We start from the raw sequence: 20,575 nt of genomic DNA on the forward strand, positions 1-20,575 counted from the left end.
TGACAAATAAGTTGTGCAATTTCAGGCTAAAAAAATATTTCAGCTGGATCTGATTTTTAACATTGAAGCCTATGGAAAGTGGATCCACCAGCTCTTCTATTTTAAAAGGATCTGTTTTTTGCTTCCTGGATCATTTAATGGATCCGTTTTCCATAGACTTCAATAGATGGATTCAGTTGAAATAATTTTTTTTTTTTTATTTTACTTTTCTGTCAACAGATTGCTGCTGGATCCGGATGATACAGATGATTGCTGTTCATGTGAACATGGCCTTAGAATGGCAGCTGTGTGCTGAATTGTATTATTTATTATATTTATGCATGGTATTTGGAGTACTTTATCAGAAAAAAAAATCTGTGATCAATAAAGTATATATGGCAGAAATGAATTACGTCACCTTCCAGTTGGCCATACATAATGCAATCTTCCTTTGACCCAACATTGTGGTGAGCTTTTAATTCTGAAATGACGTTTGAAGCGAGCACGGAGAGCTATTTCTCTCTATTATGAAGCATTAATAACAGGTATTACTGCACGTACATATTCTCATACAATAGCTGATTCAATTCTATTATTGTAGAGTTTAATCAGTAATAACAACCAAGAAAAAGTCCTTAATGTGTTACGACTAATGGAACAAATCTCTGTCTGTCACATCGAGTCATTTTAGTAACACAGATTCAACGGGGAATGGTGGAAATTCCCTGCAGTCTCTGGTGTCTTTGTATCAGGACTGTCAACACTGATAATTTACTGGCTAGATTTTATAATGAGCGCGATTTCTGTATAACCTGTAGCGTGCCCCGTTTGGGGTTCTTATGTGATGTTGTTCTATTATCGACATCAGTGAAAGAAAAATCCAGCATGTAAGTTTCCCGTAGAAGCAAATAGAGGATAATTTACTGATCTCGATGCTGTTGACCACGAGAAACAACATGTACAGCAATTGTGGCGTGATGCGGCACTGGGCCCTGTGTGACTACGTCTGTACAGAAAGGACCGAGATAAGGCTCTGTTCACACCACACACTAGGAGAACGTCCCAATATATACAATACATCACCCTTTGACGACCCGCTGTGAAAAAAGGAATTGTATACCATGTAGTCTGCTATGCTTTGTAACACAAAAAAAGAAAAAAATCCAGTATCTCAAGGTATAATTCCTAACTGTATGTCAATGACTGGTGTGACATATGTCAGGATTAGCTGATGCGTTTCCCTGAGCGTAGCCTAAATAGCAAGGTCAACTCGGCCACATCTTTACGCAGCTGTCATCATGATGACATATGGCGCGGCCTGCTCCTTGCCCTCACCACTCGCCAACCTTACCCAGGCCAATACTGTATGATAAGGAGATTACACGCACCACAAGGACGATGAATTCTGTTCTTGGAAGATAAGGAGAAAGCTGCAGTGAGAAAACCCTCATATTCCACATCTATTTCATTATTTGCCTTAACTGAAAACCTCAGCAATCAATGCTTAATTAAAAATATTCTTAATATGCGCTACGTCCTAGGACTAAACTATGATGGAGACCTTTTTTTTATGCACTTTTATATCAGGGATTCAGCATAAGATGGGAAAGTGCTGATGTGAGACGGAGAACCAGAGACATATTTTATCTGAAATCCCATCCCTACCGTCCATATATTGATTGTCTCCTTCTGGGAGACTTTATGAAATGATTGTTTCTGCTATTGTTGAAAAAATAAAAGAAGAAAAGCCGTGGAGCGTCTCACAACTTTTATTTACACAGAAGCAGGGAAATTGATTATGCACGTTTAGAGAGATTGAATAGGGTGGAATTGGGGGATATACTGTACATGGATTTTGTGACAGGGACTATGACCCCTGGTAGTTTATTATTGAGAAAACAAATAACGTCAGTCGCAGCGGTCAATGGAAAGGAGAAAATCAAAGGGAGCTATTTAGAGTCTTGTTTAACCCTTGTAGACTTGAAAGGTGTCCTAATGTCATTGACCAATCAATACACTGCAAAAGCTAAAGAATTAGCCTAATTGTGAAAGTCAAGTGTATTCTATCAGTCACTGATTAAGCCTGTGTTCAGACACTCAGGTATCTTATCCAATAAGGTCCTATTTATATTATAATGTAAAATTTTCCCCAACGTAATAATGTGGACCCCACTATTTGCCCCTTACAGGGACATTTCTGTAGTTACCAGTTTCTGTGCAGTTATCTATTATTTTATTTTATGAAGCACGTTCCATTCCAGAGCTCCATATAAATTAAAAAAAGGGTTTCAGTACATTAAATATCATAAGACAAACAAGTATAAAACATTAGCTCAATTAGTGACTAACTGGCATAGAATCTCCGAGGGAAGGTGACAGTAGGTGATGTCCAAGTGGCTCATACAACAATGTAGTAGGAGCAGAGTCATTGTAGGCTTTCTATGTAGATATGGGAACTCAGGCTGCTTTTGAAGATGGAAAGAGTCCATCGCATTGAAATGAATAGGAACTGAGCCGCAGTACCTGAAAATGGTAACTGCGCAGTCTACAGAGCTATAGTGCCCCAGCTCCATACATTGTTTACTTTTTTCATCAGATAAGTGATGGTGCCAGTCTACCACCAGGCTAGTATAATAACTTATTCTATGGATGGGTCATCAGTTTCCATGTCTCAGGCAATTTTTAACTTTTTTATCATTATTATTAAGTCATATTATTTCTAGCTTTTGTAGTGCTTGAGGAGGAGGAAGCTGAAATGGCTGCCCAATTGGAAATGGAAGATAGGTACTCTGTGTAGCACATTTAGGAAGAAGTGTGTTCATGTGCTCCTAATTATCCAATGAATGCTCTGCCACAGCCACTAAAATTCTTGAGATTGTTAACTCCTGTCCTCATAGTGTTAACATCAGAGTAAAGTATCCCATTAGCCTTCTAGTACCAGAAAACCACCTATTAGTTGCATTTGTATCATCTTGTTTGGCAAAACACATTCAATGCAGATTAGCTATAGTCTTTTGCTTGCTCCCCATCAGAGGACACAGGTCAAACTAGTTTGATTGGGTGTACCAGTCGAGAACTTTGATCCACAAAGTGTCTCAAAACTATTTTTTAATTCTGTCTTGATTGAGGCATCAGATTATAGATGCTGCCTTTAACAGTCACACTATGCAGAGGGGAAAGTGACGGTGAAGCAAGAAAGAGGAAGAGCACAGAAAAACAGACGATGTAGTATTTTGTGACTAGAATCTACAGACTGGAAACTGCAAAATAATGCAGGATACTTAGTCATGTGGTAGTCAGAAATAGTGTTATTCCTCATGTACACACAACGTCTTAATCCAAAAAGTCGCTGGAAAAAAGCCAACAAGCATAAAAATTGAGGGAATTATGTGGTAGAATGCAAATTTTATTGGTACCCACTGTGCATAAGGTGCCCCGTATGCATTAGATATCTGTTGGCAGAACGATGGTTGATCATTCAGCAAGTACAGGTCCTTCTCAAAAAATTAGCATATAGTGTTAAATTTCATTATTTACCATAATGTAATGATTACAATTAAACTTTCATATATTATAGATTCATTATCCACCAACTGAAATTTGTCAGGTCTTTTATTGTTTTAATACTGATGATTTTGGCATACAACTCCTGATAACCCAAAAAACCTGTCTCAATAAATTAGCATATTTCACCCATCCAATCAAATAAAAGTGTTTTTTAATAACAAACAAAAAAACCAACAAATAATAATGTTCAGTTATGCACTCAATACTTGGTCGGGAATCCTTTGGCAGAAATGACTGCTTCAATGCGGCGTAGCATGGAGGCAATCAGCCTGTGACACTGCTGAGATGTTATGGAGGCCCAGGATGCTTCAATAGTGGCCTTAAGCTCATCCAGAGTGTTGGGTCTTGCGTCTCTCAACTTTCTCTTCACAATATCCCACAGATTCTCTATGGGGTTCAGGTCAGGAGAGTTGGCAGGCCAATTGAGCACAGAAATACCATGGTCAGAAAACCATTTACCAGTGGTTTTGGCACTGTGAGCAGGTGCCAGGTCGTGCTGAAAAATGAAATCTTCATCTCCATAAAGCATTTCAGCCGATGGAAGCATGAAGTGCTCCAAAATCTCCTGATAGCTAGCTGCATTGACCCTGCCCTTGATGAAACACAGTGGACCAACACCAGCAGCTGACATGGCACCCCACACCATCACTGACTGTGGGTACTTGACACTGGACTTCAGGCATTTTGGCATTTCCTTCTCCCCAGTCTTCCTCCAGACTCTGGCACCTTGATTTCCGAATGACATGCAAAATTTGCTTTCATCAGAAAAAAGTACTTGGGACCACTTAGCAACAGTCCAGTGCTGCTTCTCTGTAGCTCAAAAGTGGCTTTACCTGGGGAATGCGGCACTTGTAGCCCATTTCCTGCACACGCCTGTGCACGGTGGCTCTGGATGTTTCCACACCAGACTCAGTCCACTGCTTCCTCAGGTTCCCCAAGGTCTGGAATCGGTCCTTCTCCACAATCTTCCTCAGGGTCCGGTCTCCTCTTCTCGTTGTACAGCGTTTTCTGCCACATTGTTTCCTTCCAACAGACTTACCATTGAGGTGCCTTGATACAGCACTCTGGGAACAGCCTATTTGTTGAGAAATTTATTTCTGGGTCTTACCCTCTTGCTTGAGGGTGTCAATGATGGCCTTCTTGACATCTGTCAGGTCGCTAGTCTTACCCATGATGGGGGTTTTGAGTAATGAACCAGGCAGGGAGTTTATAAAAGCCTCAGGTATCTTTTGCATGTGTTTAGAGTTAATTAGTTGATTCAGAAGATTAGGGTAATAGGTCGTTTAGAGAACCTTTTCTTGATATGCTAATTTATTGAGACAGGTTTTTTGGGTTATCAGGAGTTGTATGCCAAAATCATCAGTATTAAAACAATAAAAGACCTGACAAATTTCAGTTGGTGGATAATGAATCTATAATATATGAAAGTTTAATTGTAATCATTACATTATGGTAAATAATGAAATTTAATACTATATGCTAATTTTTTTAGAAGGACCTGTAGCTATCTCTTCCAACTCCTCCATATACAGGAGCACTCACTCTGCCGAGCATTCCTGGGTTCTCTACAAGAGAGCCACTGACAACAGACGCGGCAGCTTATCTTACCGAGAACCAGAGATGAGTGAATATATTTGAGTAGAATTTAACTCTACTTTGAATTTTACAAAAATCCACATTCAACAAAATGCAGATTTTTTTGCAATTTTGTAAGGGTTAGCCAAAATAGCTGTTGCTTTCTGCCATGTTTCTAAAATGTAAAGCACCATTGCTTAAAAATAAAAAAAATCTTATATTCATCTCTCAAGCCCCTCTGCTCCTCACCGTCATGTGTCTGGACCTCCCAGCATCTTCTGATCAATGCCACTTGCACTGAAATCCCTAGGTTCTGAACATGCCTGAGTAATGTTGTAGCACACATCATGACATCATGACCATTCGGAAAACTTGCTCAGCACCTTCTTGGGCCTCATTGGAGCCAGAAGACCCAGCCTAGTATGAGGCCTGGGATTTAAGCACCAGTGGCGTTGATCAGAAGATACAGACAGTATCAGACGGGGGACAGTGAGATACCAAGGGGCTGGAAAGGTGAGCTGTAAGGTGAGAATAAGATTTTTCTTTTCTTTTTTTACATATTATGTTTATTGTGTTGTTGGGTCTGGAAATACCCCAGAGCACAATCAGGAACATTATACTCTCAGTGAATAACTTCTCTAGAAATCAAATTTCAAATTTGAATTTTGACTGATCCACTCACCTCAGCTGGGACCAGAAGGATCGTCAATCTCAAACACGCAAGACCCCTATGTCCCTCGACATAATCTGGCAGAGTAGACTGTTGGGGGCGCCCATATACTTTATGCTGTCAGTTGAGACCGCCAATATTGACTTTTTGGCCGTCATTAGCCTAATGTGTCTAATCTGCATGGTTGCTTTAAGAGGCCAAAATGTTTATTTCCGTCAGGTGGAAATTAAATTGTGTGGCTGTAACAGCTCTGCCACTATCTAGTTTGGCTACTAGGCAATGCTGTGCATTCATTATCGGTGATGCTTGACAGCATCAGACCTGATTTATTCCTGGGACTTTGGCGCCAATGAGATCAGAGAACTCCTAGTGAATTTTGACTATCCTCTTTTTTTACGATTCTGATGTGACCTTGTGCCTTTGACCCGGCTTGGAAACCGTCCCTGCTTCTGGTTCGCTCTTGCAAACAGCAGCCCTTCCATGGAAGCATCCACTGGACTCTGTTGTAAGGCCAGCCATATCCTTGTACAGGAATTAAAGGGTGAAGGAGGGCTGTTTTCTCTAGGACATGCCACGTCTCTCTGAGGTAGCCATTTTGAGCCTGTGGCACAACATCTGACAGTTGCACAACATCTGTCTGGTCTTCATAGTGACTTGTGGGGATCTGTATGAAGTTTTTATTCATTTTATTTATCCTTTTTATGGTGTATAATAGGCTTAGAACTAGAATATCCAACCGCTTTGTTGAAAATTTCTGGTTCTAATCTGTGCTTTCACAGCTCTTCTAATGTGAGAGTAGCCATAATAAATACACAAAAATTGTAATTGTGCAACAATGGATGTCATTGAAAAGATGTTTTGGAATACAAGCTTGCTACAGACTAAAGAAAGTCGTCTCCTGATGATTATGGAGTAGTCCTAATTATTTCTCAGTCTGTCAATACTTAATATATTTAGTATTCTCTGCATAGAGTGTAAATACAGAACACAATACACTAATTATAAGCAGACATTCCTTAATCGCTTGCAATAAAACAATTCAGTGTATAGTGCAAAATGGCCCTGAATACTAATAATATATGTCTTTTATTCCAGCTACACTCAGACCAGGATGGTGAAGATGGATCATTAAAATATGTTCTCTCTGGAGATGGAGCTGGAGATATATTTGTGATCGATGAAAAAACTGGCGACATTCATGCAACAAAACGTCTGGACAGAGAAGAAAAGTCATCGTATATATTACGTGCCCAAGCTGTGAACAAAAGAACAGGGAGACCTGTTGAGCCTGAATCTGAGTTTGTCATAAAGCTTCATGACATTAATGACAATGAGCCAAAATTTACCCAGGAAGTTTACACTGCCACTGTGCCAGAAATGTCAGAAGTGGGTAAGTGTGGCCCCTGTTCCTTTATATATACAAGCAAATGGAAATTCTGTCTGTTCGGAGGTCTCAATTAAGTAAACGTATCACCTAAAGACTGAAGGCAGAAGAGTCTGCATTACATGATTTCTTATTTTCTCTAGACATATGATATGATAACTATAGAGCAATTATTTATATCTCATTTGTCAAAGACAGTGGGGAAATGTATTAAGAATGGCGTTTCATGTGCTAGAATAATCTTGGGCCCGCCATAGTAAAGCGCCTCTTTATTACATTTGGCACCACTTGTGCTGTCCATATACCACAACGTGAAATAATTGTTCGTGTACATTTCAATTACAATTCATGCCAATTTCTGGCATAAAGTATTGTTAATGTACAGGGCATTGTTTGTCAATGTCCCCTAACGCTACACCCCATCTACTTTAAAAAGAACAGTCAAGAATGGCGGAAAGATAATTCTGTGAAAACTATTACAAAAAATCAGTGTGGGACACAATCTTTTTTCCACAAGTAAATCATTTACTTATTTCCCCCAAATATCTTCTGTAATGGCCGCCATCTACAAATAAAATGGTTAAAAGATTACGGCTCTACAACAATTTGCCATATGTTCTTCTTCCTACCCAAAGGACTCCTCTCAGTATGGCTTTTCTGACAAGATTCAGTCTTGGGGGTTGTTCTCGTGACCATAGCATGGTCGTATTTTTCTGCTCAGTTTTGGGGTATGTTCACACGGCATCTTTTTCTGGCAGATTGTGCCTAAAAATGAATCCGAAAAAGCGCTTAGCAAACGTTAAGCATAATGAACACATGCACTGCAATGTCAAAACGACTTGCTGTGCAAATGTTACATCTTTTGAAAGCAGTGAAGCAGTTAAAAGTAGTGACCTGATCATTTTTCAGGTGGCTTCTGCTTGGAAACCAAAACTATTTTATATGTAAATTTAAAAAAGCCTGTAGCAGCAAAGCAACCCTACTAGCAAAAGCCATCAAAGACGCTTCAGAAAAATAACTCTGACATTTTTCTGATGAATCTTCTTCTTCAAACATTATGCAGGGATAACGTAGGCACATACCCTTCTGGCCCAATTGCGGGCCTAACTGCGAGTCTTCTGATTTAAACTGCTTCATAAGCATATGTAATACTATTAGTTAAGGTCATTAGACTCACAGTCGGGACTTGTGGCCATAACACAGATTCTATAAGGTCACTTAAATAATTCCTGATCATTCAGTTTAAAGTGCACCAAATTTATTAAAAGACGTGCAGTTTTCAATACCTTTGGCGTTATTTACTTATTTTTTTATTTAAAGAATCTGTCAGTGAGAGCAATATTCCCCCCTTAACCACATATATGGTGTGACAGGGTCACTGGCAATGTATGTGAGGGGAGAGATGTGTCACGAAGGTAGCTATCTTCTGTTATGTGAAACCCAGAAAGTTTCTCTCCAGCATGTTATGTGCTGAGGTGGGTTAATTGGTCATGACAGGGTTGGGTTCTTTGTGAGTGGCTTTAAGGGATGGACGGTATGGCCATTCACAATATCGCCTCCCTAAGGGTGTGAATCAGGAAGTTAAATTACCACAATGGGCATGCAGTTCTTTGAAATGTACACCATTAACAAGTTCTTTCTATTTGTTGCTGCATTCCTGAGTAATTAGTGTTTCCATCCATATGCAAATAAGGAGGAAATTGCTCTAGAAAGTAGCCTCCTTCACAAGTCCTGGTGGTTCCAGTACTGTGATCCGTGTCTGTGTGATGTCCATGTCCGTGTGATGTCAGTGTGCTGTCAGTATGACACGTATGGAATGAAATGCAGCATAGAAATTAAAGAGTTTTATGTTTTAAAGATTTTCAAAGATAGAGATAGGTAGTGGTGAGGAACATGATAGTAATATGTCAGTGTGATTTCTAGTCATTGCTGTGCATGCTTATTTTTGTATTTGTATTTATTTTTCAAATAATAAATAAATAGATAAAAATGGTGTGGGATCTCCCTTAATTTTTCTGAGGTAAAGCCGACAGCTGGGGGCTGATGTTAATATTCTGGGAAGGGGCCAATAGCCATGAAGGTTCCCAGGCTATTAATATCAGCGCACAGCTGTTTGCTTAGCCTTTACTGGTTATTATAAAGGGGACCCCCAAAAGAATGATGTAGGGTTCCCCCTATATTTGCTAACCAGCAAAAGCTAAACAGAAAGTTGTGGGCTGCTGTTAATAAGCTAGAAAGGGGGCATGGATGTTGGCCCCCTCCCATATTAAAAACATCAGCCCTCAGTCACCCAAGAAATGGCAAATCCATTAGATGCACCAATTCTGGCACTAAGCCTCCATTCTTCTTGCCACTTGCCCTGGTGCAATGGCAAGTGGAGTAATAGTTGTGGGCTTGATATCAGCTGTTTAATGTTCGTTGACATCAAGTCCAGGGGTTAGTAATAGAGAGGTGTCTATCGGACATCCTCATTACTAACCCTATAGTCAAATTTTATCAAGACACAGACAATAGAGAGCAGTAAAATTCTTTCATTGAAATAAACACTCGCTGACCCTCTTTTACCCATTTATTTACCATAAAATAAAAAAGAAATTATAGCCACCTTTCCCCCAATAATCCATTACGTCACCGCCGGTCACACGCAGCCACGTTCTCATGCTCAGCTCAGTGTGTTCTGGCTGACATGTCAAATAAATGGCTAAAAGAGGGTCAGGAAGTGTGTCTTTATTAAATTTGACTATGGGGTTAGCAATTGGGGTGTCTGATAGGCACTTTTCCATTACTAACCCCTGGGCTTGATGTCACCGGACATAAAAAATCATTTTTTGGAGAGGTCCCCATTATAATAACCAGTAAAAGCTAAGCAAACAGCTGTGAGCTGATATTAATAGACTGGGAACCTTTATGGCTATTGGCCCCTTCCCAGAATATTAACTTCCAGTTGTTGTTTTTTCCTCAGCTGGTTAGGAAAATAAAGGGGGACCCCATGCCATTTTTCTTTTAATTTATTTATTTTATAAATGATATACACACACAGCAGATGCTGACTCCGACTCCCATTTTCCTGATATCACTGATAGCGGATATCATCCATGTGTCATCAATGTGTACTTTGTGCAGCACACATTTTATCCGTGGTGTGTGAAAAAAAGGACTTGCCTGCAGTTTGTAAAATCCTGACATGTGCTCACCACCACTGTATACATTGGGTGTGCGTGTGTCTGTATTTGCGGTTCCTAAAATACAGGTCACTTACGGATATAATGGACATGTGAAGGGGCCTCACAGAGCACCTAACAAGTCTCCACCTCCCAAGGTTGTTTTACTGGCCAGCATCAGAATCTCTATCTTGATTGATAGCTCACTGTCTGATTTATTTGCCTTGCGCCTGACATTTCACATGCACTGATCTATCAATCAAGCTAAAGAGTCTGGTGCTGGGCAGTGAAACAATCTCGGGAGGCAGAGACTTGTTAGGTGCTCTGTTATTATCAGAGCACTTCCTTCCTTATTTACATATTAATCAAAACACTAATTAATCAGCAATGCAACAACAGATAGAAGATATAAAGATATTGATGGATTTACATTTCAAAATCATGCTTGCCGATATATATGCAGTTTTGGGGGGCTGAGCTTACTGACAAATTCAGTTTAAGACAGTTTACTCCCCCTAGTGGCATCCATGTGTCACTAACATATATACTGTAGAGGTGATCTCTAATACTATATATGGTAATTTTACATTCATCAGTAATTCTGTAATAACAATGGACTGATATCTTCATTTTAAGTGCAGATCAGTCATTTGTGTAAAGCGTCTGATAGCAATATAGCCATTATCACTCGGTAATTGTTTAAAGGTTCTAAGATGAAATAAAATTCAGCATTAAATCTCCCACGAAGTTTAACTTTTTTCTCAAACTTTGTCATTCTTTGTGACAAACATTAGTTTGGCAATTAAAAAGGGAAAAAAAAAACATGAAAACCACAGGAAGGGGAAAACGACAAGTTTAAAAAACCAACTGTCAAAAGTCGGGATAATGAAGCATGTAATCAAAGATTAAAAGGCAATGGCAAATTGTACAAAGAAAGATTTTTTTAATGGGCTGATAAAAAGTGTTCAAAGACAAAGCTTTCACAACTGTGTATCTCCTCTTATGATGACAGTTGTTAAAATGCAGCAACACAGATGAACAATGGGAAAATCTAGTCGCACATATCAGATCCATTGATCTTCCAGACTGCAGCAAGGAAAGAAGAGTAGATAATTAGTTCTCATTAGGGCTGCCTTTGTAGGCAGAGATAATAACCCAAGTGCACATAAGTGTCTGTTCCTCCTTTTTCTTATGACTTGCTGGTCACATAGGCATACTTTACTCTTTGAACCATTTAACCTAAATTCCATTTTTCCCACATACCTATAACTTTCTGTACAAACAATGCCAATGTTAAGGTACCTTCACACATAACGATATCGTTAACGATATCGTTGCTTTTTGTGACGTAGCAACGATATCGTTAAGGAAATCGTTCTGTGTGACAGCGACCAACGATCAGGCCCCTGCTGGGAGATCGTTGGTCGCTGAGGAAAGTCCAGAACTTTATTTCGTCGCTGGACTCCCTGCAGACATGGCTGGATCGGCGTGTGTGACACCGATCCAGCGATGTCTTCACTGGTAACCAGGGTAAACATCGGGTTACTAAGCGCAGGGCCGCGCTTAGTAACCCGATGTTTACCCTGGTTACCAGCGTAAAAGTAAAAAAAAAAAAAACACTACATACTTACCTACCGCTGTCTGTCCCCGGCGCTCTGCTTCTCTGCACTCCTCCTGCACTGGCTGTGAGCGTCGGTCAGCCGGAAAGCAGAGCGGTGACGTCACCGCTCTGCTTTCTGGCCGCTGTGCTCAGTCAGTGCAGGAGGAGTGCAGAGAAGCAGAGCGCCGGGGACAGACAGCGGTAGGTAAGTATGTAGTGTTTGTTTTTTTTACTTTTACGCTGGTAACCAGGGTAAACATCGGGTTACTAAGCGCGGCCCTGCGCTTAGTAACCCGATGTTTACGCTGGTTACCCGGGGACCTCGGGATCGTTGGTCGCTGGAGAGCTGTCTGTGTGACAGCTCTCCAGCGACCAAACAGCGACGCTGCAGCGATCGACATCGTTGTCGGTATCGCTGCAGCGTCGCTGAGTGTGAAGGTACCTTAATTAGGATCTCACATGTCTAGAAATCTGCAAAACTCCTTCTAGCAGTAATCATTGCACAAAAATGAAATGTATAATTATATGTATATGATACATTTCCATTTCTACATATATATATATATATATATATATATATATATATATATATATATATATATATATGTATATATACAGTGGGGAAATAAGTATTTGATCCCTTGCTGATTTTGTAAGTTTGCCCACTGACAAAAACATGAACAGTTTATCATTTTAGGGGTAGGTTAATTTTAACACTGAGAGATAGAATATCAAAAATAAAAGCCAGAAATCACATTGTATAAATTATATAAATGTATTTGCATTTTGCAGTGAGAAATAAGTATTTGATCCCTCTGGCAAACAAAACTTAATACTTGGTGGCAAAACCCTTGTTGGCAAGCACAGCAGTCAGACATTTTTTAGCTGATGATGAGGTTTGCGCATGTGTCAGGAGGAATTTTGGTCCACTCCTCTTTGCAGCTCATCTCTAAATCATTAAGATGTTGAGGCTGTTGCTTGGCAACTCGGAGGTTGAACTTCCTCCATAAGTTTTCTATGTGATTAAGGTCTGAAGACTGGCTAGGCCACTTCATGACCTTAACGTGCTTCTTTTTGAGCCACTCCTTTGTTGGCTTGGCTGTATGTTTTGAGTCATTATCTTGCTGGAAGACCCAACCACGATCCATTTTTAATGTCCTGGTGGATGGAAAGAGGTTGTCACTCAGAATTTTATGTTACACTAGATGGTGGCCCGATTCTAACGCATCGGGTATTCTAGAATATGCATGTCCACGTAGTATATTGCCCAGCCACGTAGTATATTGCCCAGCCACGTAGTATATTGCCCAGTCACATATGTAGTATATAGGAGCCATGTAGTATATAGCAGCCACGCAGTATCTAACACAGCCCACGTAGTATACAGCAGTGTGGGCACCATATCCCTGTTAAAAAAATAATTAAAATGAAAAATATTTATATACTCACCCCCTGGGATCCACCGAAGCTCCAGCAATATGCGCGCGGCTGCTGCCATCTTCCGTTCCCAGGATGCATTGCGAAATTACCCAAATGACTTAGCGGCCTCGCGAGACCGCTAAGTCTCATGGGTAATTTCGCAATGCATCACCGGAAACGGAAGATGGTGGCCGGAGCGAGCAGCTCGTCAGAAAACGGAGGGTGAGTATAGCAGGTTTTTTTTTTTATTATTATTTTTAACATTACATTTTTTTACTATTGCTGCCGCATAGGCAGCATAGGCAGCATCAATAGTAAAAAGTTGGGGACACACAGGGTTAATAGCAATGGTAATGGAGTGCGTTACCCGCGGCGTAACGCGGTCTGTTACCGCCGGCATTAACCCTGTGTGAGCGGTGACCGGAGTGGAGTATGCAGGCGCCGGGCACTGACTGCGGGGAGTAAGGAGCCGCCATTTTCTTCCGGACTGTGCCCGTCGCTGATTGGTCGTGGCTGTTTTGCCGCGACCAATCAATGACTTGGATTTCCATGACAGACAGAGGCCGCGACCAATGAATATCCGTGACAGAAAGACAGACGGAAGTGACCCTTAGACAATTATATAGTAGATGGCTCCATCCATTCTCCCATTGATGCTGTGAAGTAGTACTGTGCCCTTAGCAGACAAACACCCCAAAACATAATATTTCCACCTTAATGTTAGACAATGGGGATGGTGTTCTTTTGGTCATAGGCAGCATTTCTCTTCCTCCAAACACAGCGATTTGAGTTAATGCCAGAGACCTCAATTTTTGTCTCATCTGACCACAGCACCTTCTCCCAGTCACTCACAGAATCATCCAGGTGTTCTTTGGCAAACTTCAGACATGCCTGCACATGTGTCTTCTTGAGCTGGGTAGAACTTGTGGGCACTGCAGGATTTTTAACCTTTACGGCGTAATGTGTTAGCAATGGTTTTGTTGGTGACTGTGGTCCCAGCTCCTGGAGATCATTAACAAGTTCCCCCCATGTAATTTTAGGCTGATCTCTCACCTTCCTCATGATCAAGGACACCCCATGAGGTGACATTTTTGCATGGTGCCCCAGATCGATGTAGATTGACAGTCATTTTATATTTCTCCCATTTTCTTACTGTCGCACAAACAGTTGTCTCCTTCTCACCCAGCGTCATACTTATTGTTTTGTAGCCCATTCAAGCTTTGTGCAGGTCTACGATATTGTCCCTGACATCCTTATAAGGCTCTTTGGTCTTGCCCATGTTGTAGAGGTTAGAGTCTGACTGATTAATTGAGTCTGTGGACAGCAGTCTTTTATAAAGGTGACTATGTAAGGCAGCTTTCTTTTAATGCAGGTAACGAGTTGATTAGGAACGTCTAACTAGTCTGCAGGAGCCAGAACTCTTAATGGTTGGTGGGAATCAAATACTTATTTCTCACTGCAAGATGCAAATACGTTTATATAATTTATACAATGTGATTTTCTCGATTTTATTTTTGATATTCTATCTCTTAATGTTAAAATTAACCTACCCTTAAAATTATAGAATGTTCATGTCTTTGTCAGTGGGCAAACTTACAAAATCATCAAGGGATCAAATACCTATTTCTCCCACTGTATATGTATATATACAGTGGGGAAAAAAGTATTTAGTTAGCCACCAATTGTGCAAGTTCTCCCATTTAAAAAGATGAGAGAGGCCTGTAATTGACATTATAGGTAGACCACAACTATGACCGTTAAAATTGAGAAAATAAATCCATAAAATGATCATGTCTGATTTGGCAAGATTTATTTTTCAAATTATAGTGGAAAATAAGTATTTGGTCATTAACAAAAGTTCATCTCAATATTTTGTCATTTATCCTTTGTTGGCAATGGCAGAGGTCAAACGTTTTATGTAAGTCTTCACAAGGTTGGCACACACTGTTGGTGGTATTTTGGCCCATTTCTCCATGCCTCCATGCAGATCTTCTCTAGAGCAGTGATGTCTTGGGCCTGTTGCTAGGCAACACTAACTGTCAACTCATTCCAAAGGTTTTCTTTGGGGTTGAAATCTGGAGACTGGCTAGGCCACTACAGGACCTTCATATGCTTCTTACAAAGCCACTCCTTCATTGCCCTGGCGGTGTGCTTGGGATCATTATCATGCTGAAAGACCCATCCATGTTTAATTTTCAATGACCTTGCTGATGAAAGGAGGATTGCACTCAAAATCTCACGATGCATGGCCCCATGCATTCTTTCATGTACACGGTTCAGTCGTCCTGGTTCCTTTGCAGAGAAACAGCCCCAAAGCATGATGTTGCCACCCCCATGCTTCACAGTAGGTATGGTGTTCTTTGGATGCAACTCAGCATTTTGTCTCCTCCAAACACGATGAGTTTTGTTTCTACCAAACAGTTCTACTTTGGTTTCATCAGCCCATATGACATTCTCCCAATACTCTTCTGGATAATCCAAATGTTCTCTAGCAAACTTCAGATGGGCCTAAACATATACTGGCTTAAGCAGAGGAACACGTCTGGCACTGCAGGATCTGAGTCCCTGGCGGCGAAGTGTGTTACTGATGGTAGCCTTAGTTATGGTTGTCCCAGCTCTATGCAGGTCATTCACTAGGTCCCCCCCCGTGTGGTTCTGGGATTTTTGCACACCATTTTTGTGATCATTTTGACCTCACAGGGCGAGATCTTGCGTGGATCCCCAGATCGAGGAAGATTATCAGTGGTCTTGTTTGACTTCATCACAGCAAGCTGCTTACCTATTGCAGATTCAGTCTTCCCAGCCTGATGCAGGGCTAGAATTTTGTTTCTGGTGTCCTTTGACAGCTCTTTGGTCTTCATAGTGGAGTTTGGAGTGTGACCTTTTTGAGGTTGTGGACAGGAGTCTTTTATGCTGATAGCAAGTTCAAACAGGTGCCATTACTACAGGTAATGAGTGGAGGACAGAGGAGCTTTTTAAAGAAGAAGTTACAAGTCTGTGAGAGCCAGGAATCTTGCATGTTTTTAGGTGACCAAATACTTATTTTCCACCATAATATGCTAAATAAACCTTGCCAAATCAGACAAGGTGATTTTCTGGATTTGTTTTCTCAATTTTGACTCTCATAGTTGTGGTCTACCTAGAATGTAAATTACAGTCCTCTCTCATCTTTTTAAGTGGGATAATTTACACAATTGGTGGCTGACTAAATACTTTTTTTCCCCACGGTATATACATGTATATGTAAAAATAATTAAATCGTCTTATATATATTTATTTAATTATTTTTGCATGAAAAAAAATACATACTGTATATACTGTACAGACCAAAAGTTTGGACACACCTTCTCATTTAAAGATTTTTCTGTATTTTCATGACTATGAAAATTGTAAATTCACACTGAAGGCATCAAAACTATGAATTAACACATGTGGAATTATATACTTAACAAAAAAGTGTGAAACAACAAAAAATATGTCTTATATTCTAGATTCTTCAAAGTAGCCACCTTTTGCTTTGATGACTGCTTTGCAATCTCTTGGCATTCTCTTGATGAGCTTCAAGTGGTAGTCACCGGAAATGGTTTTCACTTCACAGGTGTGCCCTGTCAAGTTTAATAAGTGGAATTTCTTGCCTTATAAATGGAATTGGGACCATCAGTTGTGTTGAGCAGAAGTCTGGTGGATTCACTGCTGATAGTCCTACTGAATAGACTGTTAGAATTTGTATTATGGCAAGAAAAAAGCAGCTAAGTAAAGAAAAATGAATGGCCATCATTACTTTAAGAAATGAAGGTCAGTCAGTCCAAAAATTGGGAAAACTTTGAAAGTGTCCCCAAGTGCAGTTGCAAAAACCATCAAGCGCTACAAAGAAACTGGCTCACATGAGGACTGCCCCAGGAAAGGAAGACCAAGAGTCACCTCTGCTTCTGAGGATAAGTTTATCCGAGTCACCAGCCTCAGAAATCGCAGGTTAACAGCAGCTCAGATTAGAGACCAGGTGAATGCCACACAGAGTTCTAGCAGCATACACATCTCTACAATAACTGTTAAGAGGAGACGTTGTGCAGCAGGCCTTCATGGTAAAATAGCTGCTAGGAAACCACTGCTAAGGACAGGCAACAAGCAGAAGGGACTTGTTTGGGCTAAAGAACACAAGGAATGGACATTAGACCAGTGGAAATCTGTGCTTTGGTCTGATAAGTCCAAATTTGAGAACTATGGTTCCAATCACCGTGTCTTTGTGTGACGCAGAAAAGGTGAGCAGATGGACTCTACATGCCTGGTTCCCACCATGAAGCATGGAGTAGGAGGTGTGATGGTGTGGGAGTTCTTTGCTGGTGACACTGTTGGGGATTTATTAAAAATTGAAGGCAGACTGAACCAGCATTGCTACCACAGCATCTTGCAGCGGCATGCTATTCCTTCTGGTTTGCGTTTAGTTGGACCATCATTTATTTTTCAACAGGACAATGACCCCAAACACACCTCCAGGCTGTGTAAGGGCTATTTGACCAAGAAGGAGAGTAATGGGGTGATGACCTGGCTTCCACAGTCACCAGACCTTAACCCAATCGAGATGGGTTACCCGCGGCATAACGCGGTCCGTTAAAGCTGTCATTAACCCTGTGGGAGCACTGACTGGAGGGGAGTATGGAGCAGGCACCGGGCACTGACTGGACAGAAGTAGGGAGTGACTAATTCTCAGCCGGACCGTGGCCGTCGCTGATTGGTCGCGGCAGCCAGGACTGGCAACTGGCGAGACCAATCAGCGACGCGGGATTTCCGTGACGGAAATTGCAGACAGACAGACGGAAGTACCCCTTAGACAATTATTTATATATATATATATATATATATATATATATACACACAGTACAGACCAAAAGTTTGGACACATTTTCTCACTTAAAGTTTTTTCTGTATTTTCATGACTATGAAAAATGTATGATGCATTTCAGTTTTTTCATGTATATGTGTGTGTATATATATATATATATATATATATATATATACAGTACAGACCAAAAGTTTGGACACACCTAATTTAAAGATTTTTCTTTATTTTCATGACTAAGAAAACTGTAAATTCACACTGAAGGCATCAAAACTATGAATTAACACATGTGGAATTATATACTTAACCAAAAAGTGTGAAACAACTGAAAATATGTCTTGTATTCTAGGTTCTTCAAAGTAGCCACCTTTTGCTTTGATGACTGCTTTGCACACTCTTGGCATTCTCTTGATGAGCTTCAAGGGGTAGTCACCTGAAATGGTCTTCCAACAATCTTGAAGGAGTTCCCAGAGATGCTTAGCACTTGTTGGCCCTTTTGCCTGCACTCTGCGGTCCAACTCACCCTAAACCATCTCGATTGGGTTAAGGTCTGGTGACTGTGGAAGCCAGGTCATCTGGCATAGCACCCCATTTCTCTCCTTCTTGGTCAAATAGCCCTTACACAGCCTGGATGTGTGTTTGGGGTCATTGTCCTGTTGAAAAATAAATGATGGTCCAACTAAACGCAAACTGGATGGAATAGCAAGATGCTGTGGTAACCATGCTGGTTCAGTATGCCCTCAATTTTGAATATATCCCCAACAATGTCACCAGCAAAACACCCCCACACCATCACACCTCCTCCATTGTTGTGAATTCAGCTTTTGGGCTCCCTCCGGTGGTTGTAGAGGGTAATGCAGTTGTGCCTGGAATGCAGGAGTGGACATGTGTATCTACTAAACTGACTGGGATATATAGCTTTGCAGGACTCTTTAGTCAGTGCCAGTTGTTCATTGTTTTTGTAGGATTTCTTCCCTGCTGGTCTCTCCAGTTTGCTGTGCTTTTCTACAAAGATAAGTCCTGGCTTTGTTTTTGCTGTCCACCTGCTGTGGACCTTATAGTTCTGTGCATATTCATGTTTTTGTCTTGTCCAGTTTTGTCTGTGAAGGATTTTGCAGCCTAGCTATTTCTCTGGAGATGCAGATATACCCCCCATGTCTTTAGTCAGATGTGGTGATTCGTATCTTCTGTGGTGGATATTTTCTAGTGTTTTTATACTGACCGCATAGTGCTCTGTTCTGTTCTTTCTTTTTAGCTAGTATGGCCTCCTATGCTATAATCTGATTTCATATCTGCGTATGTTATTTCCCTCTCCTCTCACAGTCAATATTTGTGGGGGGTTATCTATCCTTTGGGGATTTTCTCTGAGGCAAGATAGGTTTCCTGTTTCTGTCTTTAGGGGTAGTTAGATCTTAGGCTGTGCCGAGGGGTCTAGGGAGTGTTAGGTACCCCCCACGGCTACTTGTAGTTGCGCTGCTAGGTTCAGGGTCTGCGGTCAGTACAGGGACCACCTTCTCCAGAGTCCGTCTCATGCTGCTCCTAGGCCACCAGAACATAACAGTACAACTGGCCAACAATGAGTTAATTGCATCTCAGAAGAAGGAAAGGAAGCTTTTGAGCCATTTTTTTCTCTTTAGCCTGTTTGGGATTTTCCTCCCTCTTTATCTCTGGGTGGCTACGGAATCTAGTATTAACATGAATGTTCAGGAGTTAGTTTCTCGGGTGGATCAGCTTGCTTGCTAAGGTACAGGGTATTTCAGATTATATTGTTCAGACTCCTGCCTTAGAACCTAGGATTCCCACTCCTGATTTATTCTTTGGTGACAGATCCAAATTTTTGAGTTTCACAAATAACTGTAAACTGTTTTTTGCATTAAGACCCCGGTCTTCTGGTGATCCTATTCAGCAGGTTAAAATCATCATATCTCTGCTGCGTGGTGACCCACAGGATTGGGCATTTTCCCTGGAAACTGGCAATCCTGCTTTGCTTAATGTTGATTCGTTCTTTCAGGCATTGGGGTTGTTGTATGATGAGCCTAATTCTGTGGATCAGGCTGAGAAAATCTTGTTAGCCCTGTGTCAAGGTCAAGAAGCGGCAGAATCGTATTGCCAGAAATTTAGAAAATGGTCTGTACTGACTAAATGGAATGAGGATGCCTTGGCGGCAATTTTCAGAAAGGGTCTTTCTGAATCCGTTAAAGACGTTATGGTGGGGTTCCCCCCGCCTGCTGGTCTGAGTGATTCAATGTCTCTGGCCATTCAGATTGATCGGCGCTTGCGCGAGCGCAGAGTTGTGCACACTGTGGCTTGTCCTCTGAGCGGAGCCCTGAGCCTATGCAGTGTGATAGGATTTTGTCTAGAGCTGAACGTCAAACATTCAGGC

The 20,575-nt window shown here is 41.0% G+C and overlaps 1 protein-coding gene across 3 annotated transcripts in view; it reads left to right on the plus strand.

Moving 5' to 3' along the window:
- LOC138642455 (cadherin-6-like) overlaps positions 1–20,575 on the plus strand; it is a 474,683-nt gene that overhangs the window by 343,147 nt on the left and 110,961 nt on the right. For all 3 annotated transcript variants that reach the window (XM_069730611.1, XM_069730610.1, XM_069730612.1), the window contains one exon: positions 6,887–7,181. In XM_069730611.1, coding sequence (XP_069586712.1) covers positions 6,887–7,181 — 295 coding nt within the window. The remainder of the gene's footprint in view (positions 1–6,886; positions 7,182–20,575) is intronic.

The sequence above is a fragment of the Ranitomeya imitator genome, chromosome 6 (assembly GCF_032444005.1).
Source record: "Ranitomeya imitator isolate aRanImi1 chromosome 6, aRanImi1.pri, whole genome shotgun sequence".
In the NCBI taxonomy this organism is placed as follows: Eukaryota; Metazoa; Chordata; class Amphibia; order Anura; family Dendrobatidae; genus Ranitomeya; species Ranitomeya imitator.